This window comes from Botryllus schlosseri, chromosome 16 (assembly GCF_051294905.1).
Source record: "Botryllus schlosseri isolate E-star chromosome 16, Bs_hap1, whole genome shotgun sequence".
NCBI classification, from domain to species: domain Eukaryota; kingdom Metazoa; phylum Chordata; class Ascidiacea; order Stolidobranchia; family Styelidae; genus Botryllus; species Botryllus schlosseri.
This window is the reverse complement of record NC_137251.1, coordinates 1,163,504-1,188,208: the sequence shown is the minus strand read 5'-3', so window position 1 is coordinate 1,188,208 and position 24,705 is coordinate 1,163,504. Positions and strand designations below refer to the sequence as shown.

Here is a 24,705-nt window from a genome sequence, read left to right as displayed (position 1 = left end):
GAATCTGAATCGCTCTGATGATGGTATTTACTACTATCCTCGTACCTCGCGCTAATCGAACAGTTATTACGAAAATATTGTGATTGTTTAGCGGAAGAAAGCAGAAAGTCATTTTGACATCATTTTTCGAGCCTGTCGCAGGATCAGACGGGTTGATATACTGTATATGTCTGCCACTATAGAGAATGTAGAGATCTCTATACTGCAACTACACCAGCTTCCAAACCAGACTTTAGGTGACGTAATAATTATAGTGTGGGAATATTAATTCACTCCGGCTTGTAAGAGCTACGATTAGTGGTGCGTCGTATTAAGTTTTTACAATTGCGTCGCAACTACAAAAATTACACTGATTCTAAATTTCTTATTAAGTTCATTTTAATTATTCCTCGTCAGAAAAGTTAGCAATTAATCACGATTGTCATTCGCACTTGATCCGGATTTTCATTCGCACCATTCGCACCACCTTCGTCATTCGCACTTGACCCGGATTTTCATTCGCACTATTCGCACCACTTTCGTCATTCGCACTGCAATTTTTTTCATTCGCACAAGTGCGAACCGTCACACAGGTTGAAAAGCACTGCATTACACTATCTCGCTTGGTATAGCATGATATAGCATATCTATTTGCAGCATATGATTTCCGAGATATACGGCACTGATTTTCTTTTATATTTGGCTGAGAGCTTGAAAGCACACCGAATTTTCCGACGGCCCGTGAATGGGGCAATTAAATACAGACTGTTAGGCAGAGCGAATGTTATGCCCCAGTTCAATAAAGGTTATTTCATGTATTTGTCTGCCGGTGCAATGAGCTTGGAGATAAGAATCTGCATGTTCTCTAGAATGATTGATCCAATTTAATTTAATTTAATTGTGCCTTATTTGTGGGGACATGGAGAATTACGGGACTTTCTCTCAATATGTGATATTTTAAATTGGATTGATTATAAGGCTTCTATGGTAGCATTTTACCCGAGTATTTCGATACCCCGACATTAGCAATGGATATCCTCTCAAGGCACCTCTCACGTCACACCGATTAAAAAGCATTGCTCCAGCCATAGGCTAGACCAGGGGTACCAAACTCAAATTACATCTCGGGCCGGATTCAAAAAATCTGATCGCTCGCGGGCCGGATCATTTAAATCAGTGGTTCTTAACCTTTTTTCCTCCAGCGCCCCCTTTTAAAAATTATCGTGCTCCAGCGCCCCCCAAACTTCATAATGTAAGGAATGTAATAAAAACAATGAGTAAGAGGGGGGCCGTAACAGCACTTCGTCAACCCCCTAAAACGATTGCCTAGCGCACCCATAGCGTGATAAACCGAACTTCTGAGGGCTTCACCCCCACGAACCCCCTATCGTGATTTCGATGGTCAGCAAAGTTTGTGTGGCTTGGTCACCCTAGGTACCAAAATCTTGCTATAATGCATGAATGAATAGGTGGTAATTACATATATAAGTCGCGATAAACTGAGTGAGCTGTTGTATAGGAAGATAAAGGGCACGTAATTGATAATTATACATATTCGGGCGTGCCCGCAGGTACAATTATTCGTTACCAGGGCCGTAACAGCACTTCGTCGCCCCCCCCCCCAACAAAAGACGTTGGTCCTGGGTCTATGCGCACAGAAAATCTACGTTGCGCACAACAAATCCGAAGTTATTACCTTTTTTTAGTCGATACGCACTGTTGTCCAGGGGTCAGCGCAGTGAGTTGTTGAGTGTGCGCAGACTCATCAAAACTTGAAGCGAACATTGTGAGGTTTCTTGGAAACTGTAGGGCCCGTTACTAATAATTAAACATATTCGGGCGGGCGAACCCGTTGGTATGACTTCGTTGCATGATGTTACTTCGTGACCCCCTGTCTGCAATATCAAAAAATATAGAATCGCTCAACGGGGATATCGCCCAACAGGAATATCCCTGTCGCCCAATCGTACTTTAAACTAAACGACGCACACGATTTCAGATTGGTATTTCTTCACTGACATATAATTTTTCCCTGCCAGATGGAATTCGTCTTCTGGGGTTCAGATTGCCAAGACAGGAACATTCGGTGTCAGTCATTTAGGCGCCCATGGACAATTAAACATATATGTATTTTGAAGGCTATATGTAACGAAGTTTTCGGTGATAATTTGCTCTGAATACTCATTAAGGATATTTCCTATCACCACATCATCTACTGCGAAGCCATTTTTCTCCAGCGCCCCCATACCGTCCCCCTGAGCCCAGCGCCCCCCATATCGCCCCTGAGCGTTTCCGCCCCCTTCAACATCGCCAGCGCCCCCTGGGGGGCGCTGGGGGCAAGGTTAAGAACCACTGATTTAAATGATTGAAATTCCATACCCCGTTTTTTTCTTAAATACTCAATTATTAAGCCTACACAATAATATATTACAGTATAACGGATGATAGGATTCTACTCTAGCAACACCTTTATTAAAGAACAATGGAATAAGCAAAATAAAGATCATGGCCGGTTCAATACGGTAATATAAACGACCAAAAGAGTACCTTTAAGGACGATATACCTCATGTGCATGCGTTATGTGTAATACTAGAGATATAAAAAGCTGGTTTAGGGTTGCCATACGTCCGGAATTTCCCGGACATGTCCGGAATTTCACCGTTCAAACTAGCGTCCGGGAGGAATTTCTAAAATATGTCAAATGTCCGGAATTTTGACGTAGGCTCATAATTTTTTTCGTAAATCAGCATAAAAACAATATTGTTTGGGAATATTTATGCTGATGTATGATATTTTTCTTCGCGATTTACTATCACATTTATTGATTTTAATATGGAGACTACCACCTTGGCAAAAACTGCCCTAAAATATAAATAAAAACGTGCTTCATTTACTGGAATATGCCAAATTGAAATCGCATTTATAGAAGAACGGTATATTCCTAGAGATCGTTAAGGCCTATTAAATGCTTTATTCAAAGATAGTGGTTACAAACGGGGGGGGGGGTCGTTTGCCTTTGTCCTGGGGTTTGCGAATATGTTGAACGTAGTCAGCTTCCAGAATAGCCCGTGAGTGAGTCTGGGCAAAGGTGCTGACTTCTTTTAGTAATCAGATCGTAAAATTTTGATCTGGCTACCGAACATTTTAAATTGGAGATGGAGTCGCGACCATAAAAGGTTGGAAACCACTGGATGTGGGGTGTTTATGAAGTTCCGTGGTGCGCACTGGCATAATGCTGATGAACAATCTTATCGATAGGAGATGAACATGACTTAACGATGTGCAATTACGCTCCCAGTATTTTCGAACTCATCATCCTCCTTCACCAGCACCACCGCTAACTCTGATCATGTGGGCGGAGAGTAGTAGTATTTATATAGTTATACATGGAACGACCAATATTATTAACAGAATTCATTCAAATAATTTAACGGCCAGATGCATATAGAAACAAGATGCATACAGCAAGCACCCCCCCCCCACTTCAGAAGTTGCATCGATTACCCTGTGATGTGGGCTCAAAATCATTGTTTATCTGGGCTGGAGAAGGCTGAAAACATGTGCTTTCGGTCCCGGTTACACAACACACAGCCACAAACTCCTGAACCGGACCGTGACCACCTCTGGTCTATGAGAAAGCTTTGCGGGTGTGACGTCATAACTCATTTTGAAATCCACTAGTGGGCGCTAAAGAGCGTCCGGAATTTGTCTTTCTGAAATATGGTAACCCTTTTATTACTATTATATCGCGATTCGGATTTCTCCGTATGCAGAGGTAGTGCAAAGTAATAAGCGAATTTGGGGGTGCGTCCACGGATCTTTGAATTATATTTTATTATAACAATTATATTCTCCATGCATGAAACCTGCATACACCGGTTTCTCACTATGGCGGTTTCACTTCTGTGAATAACTACTTTTTGATCCTTTATCCGGAAAACTAGGAATAGAGTGTGCATTTTTTGCCTTCTCGCATTTGGGTGCAAATGACAGCTCTTCCTCGTTGATTGGACTGAAACCACAACATCACTGTCGGGTGGTTATAATGTGGCCTATGAACAATTGAACATACTCGACATTTGCTATCTAGAGGGATTATTTGATCATAATATTTCGTACAAAATTCTCAACATTTGTGAAAATGTGCTGGATTATAGAGCAATTTTTCAAAATAACTACGCGGGCCGGATGAAATGGTCTGGCAGGCCGGATGAGGCCCGCGGGGCGTATGTTTGACACCCCTGATGTATATCATTCGTCTCTATTGGGACACCGTAATAAATGAAGAAAAAAAACATTGCACTCACCTGGGCTGTGGAGTCGGTAAATTGTACCACCTACTCCGGCTCCGACGCCTACTCCACACATTTTCAATACACAGACTCCGACTCCGACTCCTGAGTCTTTAAACGTACCGACTCCGACTCCGATTCGGACTCTCGACTCCGACTCCAGCATTATTACCAATTTACTTCGAAAATTATATGCCACATTGTCGGTTGAATGACTAGTCAAAGAAAGTAGTCGAAGACCATAGCCTATGTCTAGTCTACGTGTACTTAATCAAGTATTCAAGGATTGGGACTTGCAGTCTTTCTTAATCATTTGTTCGAACCAAACAGCTAAGCTACTCTACAAATATTTTTAATTTTGTCAAGTGGGAAACATCGTTTGGTCATATTTACATCATTTTTACAATTTTACAAAACCAGTCGATGCATTTGCTCTGTCACAGTATTATGGTATAATTCCAAAAATTGCATCAATTTTGACTGCATCGCGAAAACGCATATTGCGATTTTCTTCCCCTGCGCAACTGAGTTGTAAATTGCAAGTAATGTCTAATTATATCTATATCAGGGGTGGGCAACTTTTTCGGTCAAAGGGACACATGAGATTTACGAACCATTGCGTGGGCAACTGGAATGTTGATAATCTTTTTTTAGTCGTCCGATAGGAACGAACCGAATTAGTTAACATTGCAAAAAAGGCTTATATTAATACGCTCTATAATTAATAACAATATGTCATGCAACTGTGCAGTGCGCAGTCAGGCCCTGGTCGCGCAATGCGTGAAATTTTTTTGCAAGATAATGACTGAATTCAATAAATAAATATCAATATCAATAAATATGTTGCTAACATACATTGGGGGGTCGCATCTGTATACCAGCACTGGGCTCATTTGGCAAAGACAGGATTATTCGACGTTTAGACATAGCAAAATCGACGGTATCAGTGAACATGCCTCTATCATTTTGTGCAAATGTTTTGTCGACGATCTCGCTGCGAGTGCACAAGCGAAGCCGCATGTTGGACGACACGTTATCTCCTAATTGCGAATATAGTTAGAGACTCAATTCTGTGAATAACATGTACACGCTTTACTGCTGAATGTAATTATTGAGTCCAATCATGAGGCACACAAAGACAAAGGCTCCATATCATTTGTATGAATACGTGATAATGAAAATAAGATCAGACTCCCTACTTTAGATGAAAAATCCCCCTTCCGTTTTAACATTCTATACTGGAACCTGCGTAGTGTACTGTTTGGTGTGGAATCAAGAAAATCCTACGGTTCAGTGAAATTGGTCTACATCACAATTGCCATTTGGACAAAGGCAACTTTGCGGCCATTTTTGACCGGCTTGGAACGATCTCGTTGCTTTCCTTCTGCAGGTATGATGTAGCAAAGCGACTCACGTGGACTGGTTTCCCAGACACCTGCGAATGCATCCGGTTTCGAACGAATGGCCACTGCCTGAAGATAAACCTGTTCTCAACCTGTCAGGACATAATTTCTACTAAACATTTTGCTTTCTCGTCGTTTTCGGCAAAGTTTTAATAGTTTGAACTTAAATTTTCTCAAAATTCGGTTTTGCATACCTTCGTAAGAACGATCTACAGATTTTTTGCGACGGTAGATCACGAGTTTTATTATACATCTCGGATCCCTTCACCTAAATCTAAGTTCTATATACTGAGAGTTCTAGTGCGGTATAACTCCGGTGCACGGACGAAGCAAACATTATAGGCGAGCGAAATTCTTAATGATAAATTATTATATGCTTCGTTATGACTCATAGCCAATGAATATACGCACAGTTTATAGTTGTATCAGGTTAAAAATTAATAGCATTCATGAAGGCATATTTCCGAGAGTCGGCCGGACACATTACTCCCGCGTTCGTTCCTGTAAGCTGCGACGTTTTGTGCAAATAATCTGAAGGGTCTCAGTGGACTCGACAGCCGAAAGCCAACATTATTTTATGGTACCTTCGTGTGATAATGTTTACACGTCGATGACGGCCAGCGCGGTGCCAGCCTGTGCAGTTATCGTGTTATTAAGACTTGGCGAAATCGAGTTGGCCAAACTGAGTTATTCGCTTCCGAATCGAGTCGGCCATAATCATTTTTGTCGTCACAACAGTATATGGTTGATACGGAAAATTGAAAGAGGCACGTTATATGCGACCACAAAGAAAAAATGCCAGTTCGCCACCAATTGAAGATTTATTTAGTGTTCTTTTCGATAAAAGCTTACAGTATTAGATTTCATGACAATGACATACTGCGAGGCGATGACGACTTGACAGAAATAGGCCATTTCCACTAATGGGCGCAGATTTGTAGGCCTACTATACATCCTCCGAAAGCAGATCGAACTCCTACCACACCCCAGACCGAACCGACTACTGGCAGGCAAAAACTATGGGGATGTAATGGTGGACGCCAAAGAATCGTACATGACAGGAAGTGGTGTAACTGTCAAGTTTTATAGATCGAACCCTCGGCATAGTATGAAGGTCGGTGGGTGATTTGTAATGTGGTATTGGGCCTTTGAGAAGGAGATAATTGTAATTGTATAATTAGACTAATTAAAGCGAAATTTCTGTAATCTAATTCCTGAAATACTTCTATACTCTCCCTTTAATTCTACTGTAATTTCTGGTTTTCCTGAAAATGCTACAGGAGAACTGAACAGTGCGAAATGAGCCAAGATCAATGTACAAACATGCGCCATTCTTGTACCCATGAGAACGAATGATTTGTTATGAACTGAACTTGATTTTAGTTTATTTATTCATTTATTTCTGATTCGGAAATAAATTCCATTTCAAATTTTCGCAAATTCATTCATTCTAATGCTAAGGTAATTGGGAAAAATAAATGGCTGTCATTCTAATTCTAATCTAATTTGAACAAAAGAAAACTAGCCGTAATTTTACCTGTAATCTAATTTGAAAAAATACTGGGTATGCTGCGATTTTAACTCTAATCTAATATGGATATAAAACTGTGTAGCTGTAATTGTACTTTTAATCTAATTTGAAAAAATACTGTATCGCTGTAATTTTAACTCTAATCTAATTTGGAAAAAATACTTGGTATTCTGTAATTTTAACTTCAATGTAATATGGATAGATATAAAACTGTGTAGCTGTAATTGTACTTTTAATGTAATTGAAAAAAATGCTGTATAGCTGTAATTTAACTCTAATCTAATTTGGAAAAAATTACTCGGTATTCTGTAATTTTAACACTAATCTAATTTGGAAAAAATACGGGGTATTCTGTAATTTCAACTCTAATCTAATATGGATATAAAACTGTGTAGCTGTGATTGTAATTTTAATCTAATTTGGAAAAATACTATATAGCTGTAAACCTGTAATTTTACCTCCAATCTAATTTCGAAAATACTGTAGCTATAATTCTAATTCTAATCTAATTTTGAAACGAACTGTGTAGTTGTAATTTTAACTCTAATCCTATTTCGAAAATACTGCATAGCCATAATTCTAATTCTAATCTACTTTGGAAAAAATACTGAATACCTGTAATTTAACTCTGATATAATTTAGAGGAAATACTGTGTAGCTGTAATTGTAACTCTAATATAATCTGGAAAATTACTGTGTATCTATATTCTAATTCTAGTCTACTTTGGAAAAAATACTATGTAGCTGTAATTATAACTCTAACATAATTCGGAAAAATACTTTGTATCCATAATTCTAATTCTAATCTAATTGGGAAAAAATGCATACCTGTATTTCCAACTCTAATCTGATTTGGAAATTTTCTGCCCAGCTACGGTCGCCACCTCATTTCTTTTTCCAGCTCGGAAAGACTTACCTCAAAGTCCAGCGTCTGGACTCCGACAAGGGCGGCTGGCAGGTGGAATTCACGGACGCGGACTGGGAGACGAAATTCCGCTGGCACAGACTCGACAACGCTAACGTCTCGAGGTGAGCAAATGGCGCTTGTGTAAGGTAATTACGGCAGCCGCAAAGAGACATGCTTCACAGGCCTGAGCTCACCGTGATCGACGGGATTTTCAACTTGATCGCGGCCGCCACCGGGTATGGAATCAATCTGGAACGCTTGGAGGCTCTCGTGAATAACGGGCAACTTTCGGACCACGATCTCGATCAAGAGCACGGATTTGACAATTCCCAGTGAGATAGAATCAACAGAATTTGTAATAATAAATCAGATTTCTACAAACCACTGGACTTTTAAACCGTGCAACTACAAGTAGAAATAGAACTGTATGCTCACTTTTCAAAATACACAACCGGAACTAGAACTAGAATGACACTCTCTTCAAAATGTGCAACTAGAACTAAACTTGCTCACTTTTTTAAAACTAGCAACTAGAACTAGAACTACTTACTTCTGAAAATACGCAACTAGAACTAGAAATAGAACTATTGACTTTTCAAAATGCACAACTAGAACTAGAATCACTCACTTTCCAAAACTCGCTACTAAAACTGAAACTACTTACTTTTCAAAACTAGCAACTAGGACTACTCACTTTTCAAAACACGCAGCTGGAACTAGCACTAGGACTATTCGCTTTTCAAAACTAGCAATTAGAACTAGGACTACTTACTTTTTAAAATTTGCGACTGGAACTAGAACTTCTCACTTCTGAAAATACGCAACTAAAACTAGATCTAGAATTATTGGCTTTTCAAAACCCGCAACTAAAACTAGAGCTGCTCAGTTTTCAAAACTGGAAACCAGAACTAGGGCTACTTACTTTTCAAAACTTGCAACTACAACCAGAACTGACCCAAATTAGCAACTAACACACAACTAATTAGACTCAATTCTGAAGCAGCTCAATACTGGTAAGACGCACTGCTGAATTGCAAATGTGTTGAGAGATATATTGGGGACGAAATAGGCATTTCGAAAAGAGGGGTTGCTAGTTGCAAAAGGGAGGGGTTTCGACCCCCAAAACTACCCCCGTCTAATCTGTTAGTAGTGATAACTTTGAGCCAGCTACGGCAGCAAGAACATCGCATAATAGAACACTGGTATCACGATTCCCGCCAAACGACCACACATGTTATCAGCTGTTCGGTTACAATTTAACTAGAACTAAAAGTCTAGAACTACATGTACTAGAGCCAGAACTACTCTAAAACCAGCGGTTCGTTGATCGCCAACTAAGTAGATTGAGAGTTTGTACGTGTAGAAATCTGATAATATTACCAATACTTTAATGCGTGCAGCCTCGTCAAGAAACTGACCAGCAAAGGAATTTTGATTATGTTTGAAAACGAACAGTTGGGTTCCAGTTACCCGACCACGGACGAGAGCCACGTGACAATCGAATGGGACATTCCGGCCAATCAGGCGGCGGGGACGTACAGGTTTGTTTTGCAAAATGCCGTCTCTGGAGCAGAATTGGACAGCCACATAATTCCAGTTAGATGCTTGTCAGATTAATTAGAGAGAATTGGGGATAATCTAATTTTAATCCAATTTGTGGAATGCGTCTACGTTCTCGTTTTAATTCTAATCGAATTTCTGCTTCTCCTGAAAATGATACAGGATTATTGTACCGTGCGAAACGAGCCAAGTTTGGTGTTCTTGTGCTTGTGAGAACGAACTCTTGATTGGTATTAACGGAATTTATTCCATTTCCAAGTTTTCGCGTGCTTAGTAATTCTAATTCTAATCTAATTTGAAAAAAAAGTGTGTTGCTATAATTCTAATTGCAATAGAGCTTGGTAATATTTGTACGACTATCATTTTAATTCTATGATAATTTGTGAAAAAAGTTGTAGCTATAATTGTAATTCTAATGTACCTTGGTAAAATTGTGTTATTTCAATGTAATTTAGGAAGAACTGTGTTGCTATAATTCAAATTCCAAAGTAATTTGGTAAAAAAGTTGTTTCTAATAATGTAAATGTAATGTAGTTAGTGAAAAAAATCCAACTATAATTCCAATTCTATTGTAATTTGGTAAACTTTGTGTTACTGTTATTCTAATTCTACTGTATTGTGAAAAAAAATGTGTAGCCATTATTATAATTCTGATGTAATATAGCAAAAACTGTACCTTTAACGTAATACTAATATAATTTCGAAAAAATAACTGTGCAGCTACAATTCAAATTCTAATCCAATTTGAAAAGCTGAAAATTCTCTATTTGTCCGAGTGTTGGAGCATTCGTGTTTACAAACTTCTTTCAGAATCGTGTACTACGGGGACCATCTCGCGGAGGGCGGCGAGGTCACCTCGTTTCAAGGCATGACAAGGGAATTTCAAGTCCGGACCTAGGCTCTAAAATATTTTTGATTTCGTTGTTTTCGATCGGATGCAGTTCCTCACCTATTACGATTTGCGACGTTTCCTTTCAATTCTGTTCCAAGAACGTAACGTATTGTTCGCAGCATTTTTTCATAATCGACACCATTTTATTAATAAAGAGAATAATGTCAAGCTCTTCTGTAGTTGGTTGCATAGCACTGCGTTCACCCCGTTCAGTTACCCGCCAGCAATATGGAAATATCGTGGCTCTGATTATTTGGGGGTGGACGAGTCTCACACATTACATTGGGGTTGTCGAGTGGGCCTGAGAACAATGATTTGATTCTGACCATTTTTTGAGTACCGGTGCTGAAAATATACGGCTATTAATCTATCAACAAGAATAATAGTTTCGATACCGTTTTACACTGAAACCTCGATTGGTTGTGTCGCATCATACGAAACATGTAATACAACGCTAACATAATAATAATACACATAAACATTCAGTGAGTTTTACGCAGTCGCACAATCAATGAAAGCATAATAGTATTCGGAATCACATTCGACGGACATTTCGAAAGTCGTTTCAACGAGAGCCATTCTTGTATCTAGATATCAATAACCAGCTCTGCAAATCTGGAGCTTGGAAAACTGAGACTCTAGTATGCCATTAACATTATTGACAACCATTCCACAATATTCAACTATGCCATTGATGCTGTGCTTTCGATACAGTGCAATATGAATAGCGGTACGCTGATGTACGCAATGAAACAGGTATAGTCGAAAAATACCAAATAATATTGGATGTGATGTAGAAGTGGCATTGTATTCGTTGTGCTTGCCGCATAAAATGTACATATTTCAACGTTGCACGTCGATCATAATGTCGTTGCTCGATTCTGCCTTGCCTTATGGACGAGTTTCACACCCAGTATTGGAATGACTCTCCCACTTCCAAAGGTGTGCAACTGTGCAAGCCATCATTGTATGCTATGACGCTTCGGCGAGTGTTTTATAGCGCAATGCGTCACTCTATGATAGAGCCTATCCAAAGATATCTTCAACTGCGGCAAATGCCGTACCATCACGATCGGGCATACGGTCGTATAAAGCCACATCGTGATACGCGCCAGCGCGAAAATAACATTACCGTACACGCTCACCGCCTCGGAAGACACCAAAGAGTCTATGATAATGGCTGCTACGAAGCACGCTGAGCACGCTATGTAGATAGCGGATAAAATCAGAGCGAAGTAAAGTCTCGGGTTGAGTCTGTCTTTGAAACTCAACTTCGTGTCCTGGCGTGTTAACGGCCTTTTGACGGGCGGTTTTAAAGCGTTCTCATTTGTAGAGTTGTTATTACTGTTCGACGTGCTATCGTTGTCGATAGACAGGACGTGGGAGTTCGAGTCGTCCCGAGCGGACAAGGGAAGGTTATTCCGATTGAAGTCTGGCGCTGCGTTGAGGTTGACGCTCGCTCGGCGAGTGGTTTGCTGGAACTTGTCGATGCTACGCCACACTAGGGCGCACAGCGTGGCGATCTGGAAAGGTCAAAGCGTGTGTGAGCTAGACTCACAGCTAAATAATTGTAGTCTGCTTTGTGAATTGTTTTTATAGTCAAATTTTTGGTTTTTCTGAACACGCCGCATGCTGCGAAACGAGGCAAGCTCGGTGTAGATATTTGCCATTGTCGTGTTTATGATAATTAGCTCTGATATGAGCTTAGATTTGATATGAACCGAACTTGGTTTTTGTTGTATTCATCTCTAATTTGGAATTGAATTCAAGTTCCAAGCTTATGCAAGTTCAGTAATTCTGATTTTAACCTGATAACTTTCATTTGCGTGGTTACGAGTCGACTTACAAATATAACGCGTCAACCTTGATTGCGCCAACAGGAGTTCGTGTAACATTTAAAATACTACATAGAGCTAAGGCGGTATGATTGTTGATATACAGTGTTCTTTCCAATTCTCAAGTAGTTGCAGTTGCAGACGATTATCCATGACAAGTCTCAGCCGAAAATATTCATGCTCTTTTCAATATGAAAATGTTATTCAATTGAATAAACTTCACGAGAAACTTACCGCGAATGACCACAGCCCTACATTAGTCCACAAATAGCTGATCGTGACCGGCGCCCAGAACCACGAGCAGTAATGGTGCGTCCCGGGGCAGAGGTCCCCTTGGTAGTTCGTGGTTGGGCAGAAGCATCGGTCCACGCAATTCATCACAGTCATGGCCAGTATCGTGAGAACGGCAGGGACCAGCCACGAGGTCACAAGAAGCGCGGAAGTCACCCAGCGCACCCTCTTGGTTCGCCTGCGAGATATATTTCGTCAACCAGTAGGAAATAATCAAGCATGCAAATGCGATCAAAACAATGAATTCCCGGTAATTGGCCTTAAACTCCGAAAAAAAAAATTAATCGTTACCATCGCTGGTCAACCTATTTCCGATTCGGAAAATGTGAAATACCTTGAGGTTTTACTAGACTCGAACGTGTCCTGAAAGAGTCACATTCAGTCGCAAGAAAAACAATTATCACGAAACTGTGGTCTGTTCTACAGCCTTAGAGAGTACATGCCAGTCTGGGTCCTTCTGATACTCTTAGAATCATTTTTCCTATCGAAGTTACAATATGGTATCATCTGTTGGGGGGACTGCCAGTAAAACAACACTGAATCCGCTACAAAAACTACAATATCAGGTCCTCCGTATTATAGCCAGGGCCCCAAAGGGACCAGGATACAAAGGGACCAGGATACAAATCACTGCTCAAAAAATTCGGTGTCCTAAACATAAAAGATATGCGGAAACTAGAAATTACAAAGTTTATGTATCAGTTCCACTGCGGCCACTGCCCCGAAAACTTCAATGACTCATGTCCACATTCAAGTTGAAATACAAGCAATTACTACTAAATAAAGGGTGCCTTTATTTTGTACATGCAAGCTAATGAAAAGCTAATGCAGCTAATTAAGCTAATGAAAAGCTAATTAAGCTAATGAAAAGCTAATTAAGCTAATGAAAATGTAAGCTATTGAAGAGTGAGCTAATGAAAAGCTAACTAAGCTAATGAAAAGCTAATTCAGCTAATGAAAAGCTAATGAAGCTAATGAAAAGCTAATGAAAAGCTAATTAAGCTAATGAAAAGCTAATTAAGCTAATGAAAAGCTAATTAAGCTAATGAAAAGCTAATTAAGCTAATGAAAAAGTAAGCAAATGAAAAGTAAGCTAATGAAAAGCTAATGAAGCTAATGGAAAGCTAATGAAAAAGTAAGCTAATGAAAAGTACGCTAATGAAAAGCTAATGAAGCTAAAAGCTAATGACGCTAATAACTATGCTGTAGCACGGGGGCCTTTCGACCCGCCTGGCGGGAGCAGACCTTTTAACGTGGCCCATGCATTTCAAAGGGGAGTTTGGACTTTGAAAATTTTCGAGCTCGCCTATACTTTAACGTGGGCGACATAACTGCCGCAACTTTGCCGCGTGTCGCCTACCCCAAAACACGCGGCCCTATGGCAAACCGGCTATTCTTGCTCGGATCGGTCCCAGATTTCGTGTGAGCCTAGTCGTGGGGGGTGTTTGGCCGAGAATTTCTTTTTTTAAGTTTCCGAAAAATTTTTTGGACTTCAATTTTTTTTCAATTTCGTTGCCATGTTAATTGTTAAAGGATAGCGAAGTTGGAGTTGGTCGTTTTTTCGATAAAAATTTTTTTTTACTCGATTCTCACTTTTCTGGTATCGTTCGACGCAGCGGACGCAGTACAGTAATCTACCGCTTAAGTACGCCCCCGTTTAAGTTCGCATCCCAGATAAGTACGCAAAAATTCTTCACAATTTCTGGGTTCAGCTATTTCAACAGCAAGCACCATAACTGAATGTCAGGAAAACACTGCTTGAACATATCGTGCAAAGTCATTTAATGCATATTTTGCATTCTTTGATGCTTGACTTCCAATGTCACCTGTCTCAGTTTTCGCTGAATGCAATTAAATGTGCTTTTGAGGTTGTCATAAGCACCTCCCGCTTGATCTTGTAAGGCAGGACACAACAACTGATCCTCAACTTCAAACACTTTATTATGAAGTTGTGCAAAGCCATGAAAAACGATGCTGTTTTCGACAGGTGGAGAATCGTTGCTTACGCTAGCCTCGTCGTCGGTGTCATCATTTTCAGTCTGCATCGGCCAAGAATTTTTTTTTTAATTTTCCAAAACTTTCGGCTTCGTCTCGTTGCGGCGCTTCCAACGAGGGGTCGAGCTTGGGGCTGGGCATCACAGGGGCCGAGCTATAACACGAAACATCGTATCTCGGCTCCTGTGCGTCGTAAAGCTAAGCGACTAGTCGATTCGAGCTCCTGATCACAGAACGAGGACAAAAATCTGAAATATTTTTGCGACCTCCTAAAGCCACGCCGAGGTTACCGGCGTGTTCTGCGTGTACTGCGTGCGCTGCGTCGAACGATAGCAGAAAAGTGGGGATCGAGAAAAAAATTTTTTTTTATCGAAAAAACGACTAACTCCAACTTCCCTATCCTTTAACATGGAAACGAAATTGAAAAAAAATTGAAGTCCGAAAAAATTTCTCGGCCAAACACCCCTCATGACTAGGCTCACACGAAATCTGGGACCGATCCGAGCAAGTATAGCCGGTTTGCCATAGGGCCGCGTGTTTTAAGGTAGGCGACGCTCGGCAAAGTTGCGGCAGTTATATCCCCCACGTTAAAGTATAGGCGAGCTCGAAAATTTTCAAAGTCCAAACTCCCCTTTGAAATGCATGGGCCACGTTAAAAGGTCTGCTCCCGCCAGGCGGGTCGAAAGGCCCCCGTGCTACAGCATAGTTATTAGAGTCACTAGCTTTTAGCTTCATTAGCTTTTCATTAGCGTACTTTTCATTAGCTTACTTTTTCATTAGCTTTCCATTAGCTTCATTAGCTTTTCATTAGCTTACTTTTCATTAGCTTACTTTTTCATTAGCTTAATTAGCTTTTCATTAGCTTTTCATTAGCTTTTCATTAGCTTAATTAGCTTTTCATTAGCTTAGTTAGCTTTTCATTAGCTTACTTTTCAATAGCTTACTTTTTCATTAGCTTAATTAGCTTTTCATTAGCTTAATTAGCTTTTCATTAGCTTTTCATTAGCTTAATTAGCTTTTCATTAGCTTAATTAGCTTTTCATTAGCTTAATTAGCTTTTCATTAGCTTAATTAGCTGCATTAGCTTTTCATTAGCTTGCATGTACAAAATAAAGGCACCCCTAAATAAATACTAGTTCATCCTGAAGATTACCAGACCTTTCGATCTCGCCTTCAATGACATGCCACCCCAATTTTCTCGCTTGCTTTTTTTCAATACTATCTTCATTTACTTTTCATTCAGTTTGCATGCCTCCTCTTTACATCGCCTAGGGCCTAGGCCAAGGAGGGTGTCTGATTCCATAGACTACTCCAAGTTGCTTCGACACCTTCCTATCTTTTCATTGTATCGCATTTTTGTGGTGTAGGGAACTGATAAAATTGCTAATAAACCAATGATGGTAATGAATACAGAAGATGATGAGTATATACGTCATACAGTCCCTAATATCGGTCTCTCCAAAGGCAAAAAAATCATTTTGACGTTTTTAAAATTTTTATAGTGTTCATGGACAACACTTACGGGTTTCATGGGGAGCACAGTTTCGATCTGGGGCGTATGTCGAAGAAACGCCTCTAATCTAATTTCTGGTTTTCTGAAGAAAAAAAAATTCTGAAAAAATTTCTGAAAATGCTAAAAGAGAACTGTATAGCGTGAAACGAGCCACGCTCGTGCTTATGAGAACGAGCTGTGATTTGATATGAACTGAACTTTATTCGATTACCAAGTTTTCGCAATTTCAGAAAACCTAATTCTAATCTGATTTGGAAAAAAACTCTATAGCTATCATTCTAATTCACGGCCACTATTAGTACTTGCCCAATAGATATAGTTCAACATGAAAGCGATTACAAGGATACGAGAGAATCTTGTCAACGGAGTGACCTTACCTGGCAGCAGTCTCCTTGTCCTCGACGCGCGCCACCCTGCCCACGTAACTCGCGCTGTTCACTGTGACGTAAGTGAGACAGACGATGTTTCCCCCGATTAAAAACGGTATGGCGATCGTGAATGACTCAAGAAAAACCCACAGCATCTGAACGTACAGCACCCCCGATCACCATAACAGCCGAAAATCTCACTTAACAAACTACCTGGCATGTTAGTTGACGGTCAACTATAACTATACTGGATTTTGGAATAATTTTCTTCTAGTTGCGAATTTTTAGAAGTGAGTAATTCCGCATCTCAACAACTGTGGCAGGCGACTCGATCCAGAGTTCGGTTAAACGGAAGACCCCGAGACAACAGAACACAGGCTATAAATACAGAGCCCGACCAGGGCCTACGAATGTCGTAGGCCCCGGCACGACACACGAGGAAATAATGATTGGCGGTAATTACTAATCCTAGACAAATAAGAGACAAACGATACCAACGTAAAATGTACGAACATAACAATAACATCTGTGGAACATCATCGTTTCGCGTAAATCTGTTTTGTGATGTTCTTGCAGCCATTGCTAACTCGGACTGATCACTAGTAACAGTGGCGACCCGCAGGGGTTGGTTTTGAGGTCTCGAGACCTTTACGTTTCATGTTCAGTTCACGTGGAAAAGCTATCCGATTCCCATCAAATAAAAATTTATGAGTTGCTTCTTAGTTGAATCTATAGCTTTTGTTTTAATTAGTTGGTTGTTGATTTTGTAGGGCGGTTAGCCTCAGTTCTAGTTTTACTTGCGAGTATTTGAAGTGAGTGCTTCTAGTTGTAGGTGCGCATTTAGAAAATCAAGCAGTTAGTACAAGTCTGTCGAAAACCCATTACCTTTTCAAAAGTCACTGTGTAATCTCGCGGAACAGATTTCGGATCCCAATAGTTGTCGAACAAGATCCATTCCAGCATGAAAAGGTAGACATTGTTACTGACGATGGTACTGATGACGCTGGCGAAGAAGCAGTTTTCTCTTTGCAATTTCTTTCTGTCGATGGTAGCTCCAATCAAGGTCGTTGCGTTGATGAAAATGCTGGGTAGTACGATCGCTTGGAAACCCAGCGTGTACCAGTTGCGTTCGACATCGCATAGGTCTCCTCGAGTCGAATTGAATGCTTCGGTAACGTTCGACATCTTTACGAAAGACTATGTGTCAGTTTTACAGCGATTGTTAAACTAAATCTTTGAAACAGCTGTAGAAATGCGAGGTTTTATTACTACATGTAATGCGCGCACGATCATACTGTAAAATAGCATTTTAGAAGTCCGAGTCATTACAACGCTTTCACAATGAGAGGCATCTATGACTCAGGTCAATACTATATTTTAGCCGATACGAAGTTCTCTGACTGTTTGTATTCTGTTACTTCTCGATAATTGCCGATATTTTGTTACCACTAATAGTCAGTATTTCTTTGAAAGTGTGGCATCAACTCGATATGACAATCGATCATAATCGGTATGTCTCAACTGGATGGTTTACAACCAATATGCTGCGTCTACTAAACGCTATCTCGATAAGTATGGGCACTTTTCCTGCTGACGCTTTTAGAGCCTCGGCGATGATGCTGCGTTTCCGCTACGTATTTGACATAATGACAACATCGTTCAAAGCGACACAATACACTTATTGTGATATGCGTACATTTTACAATAAGAATTACAATGTAGGGGCAGTACAGTTGTAGCCTCCTCAGCTTCGCACTGATCAACGTTTTCACTCACGCACCGAAATCACGAGCGGTCATTAGTTCTGTTCAAAAATATCTTTTTTGTCCGGATTCCAGCCATTCGCACTGATTAAATTGTCAGGTGACCCTAAAACGCTGCACAGCAAATTTGGTTCTTGGTCCAACCCTAGCAAGTAGAAGTCGACGATAATTCAAGAATCACGGACAATCCGAGAATTATCAACGAAAAACTCAAGTAACTCCGCTCCTACTAATTAAAATAGAGTGAAATATGTTTTGCATCGTCTTTGAAGACAACTGAACAATTGGGCAGGTTATGATGATGCATCTTCGGGTGGGCCCATTGTTATTTAGGGTTTGGTTGAAATCAGGCCGAGTGAAATCATTTTTTTCGTCGATTTTTGATGTTAATGCGACCATTTTGACGTTATTGATTTATTTTACAAATTTTCGGACGAGATGCTGTGGTTTACACAACTTGATTGTCATCATTAGCTCGAAACAAAAGCCGAAACTACACGCTGATTTATACGCGCGCGTCATTCTCCGGACCAGCAGTGACTCAGTCTCGTTTCGTGGCAACAAGTTTTGGCAGAGCCGCGCTTGTCATCCTCGCAACGGGGCGTAACAGTCCTTGATGTGCATATGGTTAAGAGCGGCATGCAACCGACGGGTTGAAAGAAGCCGATCGTGGGTGATGATGAGAGGAAGCTGCAGACGCCTTGTGCGTGGACGACCCCGACAATGGCGCGTCTTGTGATGTCACACAGATCGCTTGGGCTGATCCCTGGCAGGTAGATATAGGGACGGTGTTTGCGCGACTCTCAGGCGACATCTAATCGGTTCTGTTTTGTTGGCAAACAAGCCTCGAGATCGTTCACCGTGATTTATCTCGACTCGTGTTTGATCAACTACTCATAATATCGCCATGCTCGCCTCACAATGGCAGCCTTTATCGAGGGACAATGGGCCATTGTGATGCTTGCTAGACTCGTACCAGAAGCGTTTGGTCGCTCTGCGATTTGGCGACAGATGTTTCGACCACAAGCAGATAGTCAGAATGCCATTTAGAGCACGGCACGACGGTCGGAGTTGCAACTTTCCGACATTGTCTTTACTTAGAGAAGGAACCGTCCACGATTGAAAGACGACAGAACAAAGTTCACAGGAGAGCCTGCGTTGTAACGGACAGGGTCGTGCGGTGACAGTAGGTTTGATCGAGTACCGGTGTTACGTGATATGTCAGACAGACAGACAGTTTCGCTGCTAAGACCCATGTGTCGTATCGAACCGTACGTGCACGGTCGTGTGATTGTGGCAACATCGTCACACAGCGCAATGAAATAGACGCATAAAACTGGCTTTATGCTCTCTCGTAAAAGGAGCTTGTTTCCCGCATCATTCACTCTCTTGTGTTATGTTGAGTGAGACTCTTCTCGAAGCCTCATACTCAACACTTCATTCGGAGTCCGACAACTCAAACGCTGGGTGTTGCCTACTCGTGAATATTCTGAAGTCCGCAGCATTCGCGAAAGCTCGTAACCGGGTTTTATGACAGCGCGATTGTGACAGGTTGTGTGCAACTAGATCCTAATAAAACGATTTCTCAATAAAAATTTCGTCTCATGCGGGCCTTGCTTTCTGGCGTCCGTCATGTGCGTTGCCTACCTCAATAGAACAATTATTATTGTTCAGGGGGTAGCAATCCGCTTGGGGCCATTCACTTTGTCTGTCAATGCCTTGTCGAAATAATCTGGCGGATCGCGAACCAGTGGGAGTGGCCTGACAGGTTTTGTTACCGGGCTGACGGGATTAAAAGATCCCTCTTTATTGTTCCGCCATAAAAGCAATACACCGTCACGTAGCAGCCTGGGCAGAATGCGGAGGCCTCTTTCGAACTGTCATCGAAATGAATAGACTTGTCGACGTTTTGCTTGTATCTGTGTCCTACTGCTTCTCAACTTTGACCAATGTGGTGTGGTCAGTCTCTAATATTTGTGTTTCAAGTCGATTTACAGACTTGCGCTACTTTCTTAAATATTTCCGATCGTTTCTACCTGGCAGTTTCCTAGGACTGCAATACTTATACGACGGTATTATTTGGGGCAATCTTTTAATACGAAGCCTATACAACAGCAAAAAAAGAATTCGCGCGATGTTCTGTGGATTTTCGAGGTCGAGGCACATGAAAACTCGTGACCGCTCTATGACTCTATCATGAAGTTGTGTCGGCCTTTTGTACTACAAAAATTGGTCTTCATGCATGATAGGATTTGCCCGACGGACATTAGTTTATCTGGGAAACACCGTCGATCGTCGGAGACCGTTGGTATGCATCAGTGCAGCGTTATGCAACGTGGTGCACAGGTATTTCGAGGCAAACCTCTTCTGCGCCGGGACACATGAAATCGAAGACATCAAGTTTGGGTCAACATACGGCCTAAAAGTGCGGCGTTCATATCATCGGGGGAGGGGGATAAAACCTATATTGACCGTCGCTGGTTGACCAAAACTTTCGATATTAATATGGTCGTCGAAATGGTCGGCAACGACTTGTCCCATCCTTGCAATGGGACTAGACAGTATAGTACAAATGCGAACCCACAGAGGAAAATAATGTACCACGATTTGAAATCGCGTGCCTCACACATGTTTCATAGAGCTGCGTTGTTCGCAACTGTTGCCTGCGCAAGTGCGCATTCTCAATGTCATACATGCCCATAAAACGCACCATACTAATATTGAAAATGATTTCTTTTTCGTGTGTGAGGAATCGGTCGCTAGATGCCATTCATTGCTGTAGAATACTCTAACACAAAATGAACATTGCGATTTTCATACACAACAAATAGTCTGTAATGGTATATATCAGTGTGACTTTCGTCGACATCAGTCAATGAACAACGGCTTCTGTAAATTCTCCCGGTGACGAAACGATCAAGTAGCAGTACAAACCAACTTGAAGTCGTTCGAAACAACTTGAGCGTACAAACAGGATGACATCACTCGACACTTATGATTCGGATCTTGACTTCCATTGTAACTTTAAAATGTTGATATTGCTGGCGATTATTCTTCTTAAACCCGCTGAGATACTTCACAAAAATCTCGGCTCAGTTGGTATTCAACGTCGCGCACTTACCTCGTCGCAATCAGAAGTCATCTAATTCTATTATGTCGCGAATAAACAAAACGAATCGCGTGATTTATGTCTCAATTGCACTCAGCCGAGTCTAGTCCGTGAGAATATCGTGACGAATTCGTCTGGACTGGAAAACAACCACTGCGTCCGGGTTTATCCGATGGGCAGCACAGGTTGTGTGAAGCAGTGTTGCCAATTGGCCGAATTAAAGTGCTAAATTTGCGTCAGACACTCGTAAGGAGTTGATATGCAATGTGCTTTCCAGTTATCTACTACTTGTTGACGATTGTCCGTGACGAGCGTCAGCCAAAAATATTTGTGTGTATTTCAACACCAATATTTTATTCAACTCTATACCGTCGCTCTGTACGTCCGATCTGTTTGGAACCGGCAATATTTTGGCACTTTACCCAAATACTTGGGTATATTTCAGTAGCAATACGATAATTTAACGCTTACTCAGTCGATTTCATACTGGTTTAACAGTGATTTGGTACACATATAGTCTTTCAGTTTTTGGCAACCATCCAGGGAAGGAAAGTGAAATATTGGCTACAACTGCAACGCTTTATTGCCGTGAGAGATCGGGTCGTTTTCTGTCGATATGCCGGAAGAGAGGCGACTTCCGGCCGCTTCGATCCCGTCCAGACACCGGCACGCGAGCGGCCGTAGCGACGTTCGCGGATCGTTGATCGTCACGAAATTGGATCGTTTGAAGCAAGACGCCGAGGTGGCAGATCTGTGGAATGACGTTATCTTACCTAATTCTGAGGCTCTTTCGAAAATGAACTCTTCGCGGTTGAGAAAAGAGATCAAAAACAGAATCAAGTGAGTCCGAGGCTGCAATTAGCGATTATCTTCGTTTGTGCAAAATCGATTCTGAAGCAAGTATAGACTAGAATTATAGTTACGCAGTTCCTTCCAAATTAGACTACAATTAAATTACTGGATTTTCAATAACTTGTAAGTTGAATAATTAAATTCTGAATTTTGGAAGAAATTCTACAAAAAATTAAGTCCCGTTCTTATCAATTCAGAGTTCATTCTCGTAAAATGAGATCACACTGTCGTTTCGTTGATTATATATATAAATATTTCATAAATATATATCAATATGAATACAGTGTGTACTGTATTTTGACAGCGACCAAGAATACGACCCGCGTTCTTTGGATCTTCTAATCAGACTTTTGCGGTCCGGCCCTTTAGCCCACGACGTTATAAACGACGAGAACAGGTGAGGATTTAGCTTTTACCGGCATCGGTCTATCTAACCGGTTACGTTACAGAGAAGAACCGGAGAATTCTCGCGAAAAAACCGACGAAGCGTTTGAGAAATTTTCGGACGCGTTTCCGGCGACTTCACAAGAACTCCCGCCGCGACAAAGCGCGATCTATGACCCGAGCGTCAGATTCAGAAAGAGCATCGAAGCGTTGAAGGTGGACGGGTTTGATTTCTTGCAGATATGGACGGCCAGGAAATTTTCAGATTTCCAAATTAGATTAGAATTAGAATTACAGTTTTTCCAAACTAGAATTAGAATTACTGAGTATGCAAAAACTACAGAAACTCAATTTGAAAAAATACAACAAATGACATATTTTAACAGAGCGCCCGCGAGAGGTTCGGTGTATGCATGTCTGTCAACGACGAGATCGCAAAAGCCCGAACGATACACAAACAGAACTTGACAAAGAGGAAAACAGGCAGAGATCAATTGCCGGTGGGTTGTTGCCCCGATTACAAGCTTCGAAATAAAATTGAAAAATTATTGAAACCGGATCGTAGTGTGATTCAGATAAATAATAATTTCATTGAATAATTATGACTATGTACTTATTATTTGATTATAATTTCTGTCTAATGAATTGGGTATCTCATCGTGACATAGGCGTCATTCTGAAATTGCATGGATTTTCCGATCCATAGATGCGATTGCGATCATTTGCTTGCGTTGTTGATGAAATTAATCAGCTTATTGTGGTGCAGTAGACCCTCATTGCAATAAGCACCATTGCGTGATTTTAATTATTAATACAAAAAAATATATTTTCAGATTTTTAAATTGAAAAATTCTTACATTCTCAAACTTTTTTCTGCATTTCAGGCGCTTAACGTCGCCGCTTGTCTCGAAAGCGCGGACACCCCACGAACCCCCAAAATAACCCCGTTACGTCCTTGGCTTACTCTGTCCGGCAGAAAGATTCAACTAAAACACCAAGGCCACGTGGACCGCGCTCTAAGCCAGCCTGGACCAGGCGGCGGTGCCATATTACGCCCGCGCAAGGAGAGGAATATAAAAAGCGCCCCAATTAGGAGGCACGATTTTAAATCGGTTCCGTTACAGAGATTCCCTTGGTGCGGTGGGGAGCGATTTGTGATTCAAAAAGTTTCGAAATCGATTAGAAACACGAAAAGTCCGATTAGTTTCCTGGAAATATCTTCCTCTCTACACGGTTATCAGAGTATGTCTCCAACTTTAGAACTCCGGAAATCGCACGAAATCTTATCCGGATTTTCGCCGGAATTACCAGAGTATCCGGAAACGAATACCAAATCTCCGGAAAAGAATACACAAGCTCCGGAAAAAAATACCGAAGCTCCGGATAAGAACACACAAACTCCGGACGAACCTTTTTTAACCCCCGATTCGCGCCCCACATCTGGCACTATGCCGCACCCAGTCAGGTCTGTAATCATCAAACTCCCTAGAAGTATCACAACGACCCAACCACTGACAACTCTGACATCATCACGGTCGGTGGTTACGTCTCAAAGAAACGCGGTCTCTTTCGCCGCGAAAGCTCGCGAGGAAAAATGGTAGAAGTTGCAATATTTTAAGATTTTTTTCTGTGATCGTTTTACTGTTCTTTACGCGTAATAAATATGGGAAACAATCTGGTTTTATTCACGACGCTGCGGATCAGAGTTAGGCGACTAAAAAATATTCAGATTTTCCAGATTATATTAGAATTAGAATGATAACTATACAAGTATACAGTTTTCGTTCAAATTACATTAGAATTAAATTAATAGCACAGATTGATATAGTAAAGCTTTGAAGTAGGATTGCCAGACAGGCTGGGTAAACTTTCACTCCACTGCGTTTCAGATTAATTTATTCACACGATCACCATCTCGCTGTCTTCACACTTACACAATCGCGTACTGTTCCCACTCGCAACTTCGGTACGATATTTCAACTTGTCACAATAACTGATTATTCACATGTCGATTTGAAACAAAAGAAGCC

General features: G+C 41.1%; 3 protein-coding genes across 6 annotated transcripts in view; 2 read left to right on the top strand and 1 right to left on the bottom strand.

Moving 5' to 3' along the window:
* LOC145458463 (putative neutral ceramidase C) overlaps positions 1-10,734 on the top strand; it is a 53,424-nt gene extending 42,690 nt beyond the window's left edge. For 2 of the 3 annotated variants that reach the window (XM_080336839.1, XM_080336836.1), the window contains exons 6-7: positions 9,514-9,654; positions 10,484-10,734. In XM_080336839.1, the coding sequence (XP_080192965.1) occupies positions 9,514-9,654; positions 10,484-10,571 (229 nt within the window). In that variant the 3' untranslated portion in view covers positions 10,572-10,734. Of the gene's footprint in view, positions 1-8,107; positions 8,236-8,295; positions 8,446-9,513; positions 9,655-10,483 lie in introns of all 3 variants that reach the window. The other variant, XM_080336841.1, reaches the window with a different exon arrangement.
* A 247-nt stretch (positions 10,735-10,981) lies between these two features.
* LOC145458462 (uncharacterized) lies at positions 10,982-17,961 on the bottom strand. The gene is made up of 4 exons (XM_080336835.1): positions 17,453-17,961; positions 16,577-16,722; positions 12,635-12,869; positions 10,982-12,088 (listed from the first exon to the last, which is right to left on the bottom strand). The coding sequence occupies exons 1-4, from the start codon at positions 17,750-17,752 to the stop codon at positions 11,528-11,530; spliced, it is 1,242 nt and encodes a 413-aa protein (XP_080192961.1). The 5' UTR covers positions 17,753-17,961; the 3' UTR covers positions 10,982-11,527.
* A 3,948-nt stretch (positions 17,962-21,909) lies between these two features.
* On the top strand, positions 21,910-24,349 carry LOC145459025 (uncharacterized). 2 transcript variants are annotated; one of them, XM_080337602.1, is made up of 5 exons: positions 21,910-22,279; positions 22,596-22,688; positions 22,741-22,891; positions 23,062-23,175; positions 23,560-24,349. In XM_080337602.1, exons 1-5 carry the CDS (start codon positions 22,056-22,058, stop codon positions 24,274-24,276), a joined length of 1,299 nt encoding a protein of 432 aa, XP_080193728.1. In that variant the 5' UTR covers positions 21,910-22,055; the 3' UTR covers positions 24,277-24,349. The 2 variants fall into 2 exon arrangements, with proteins under 2 accessions (XP_080193728.1, XP_080193729.1); XM_080337603.1 differs by lacking the exon at positions 23,062-23,175.
* The last annotated feature ends 356 nt before the right edge of the window (positions 24,350-24,705 follow it).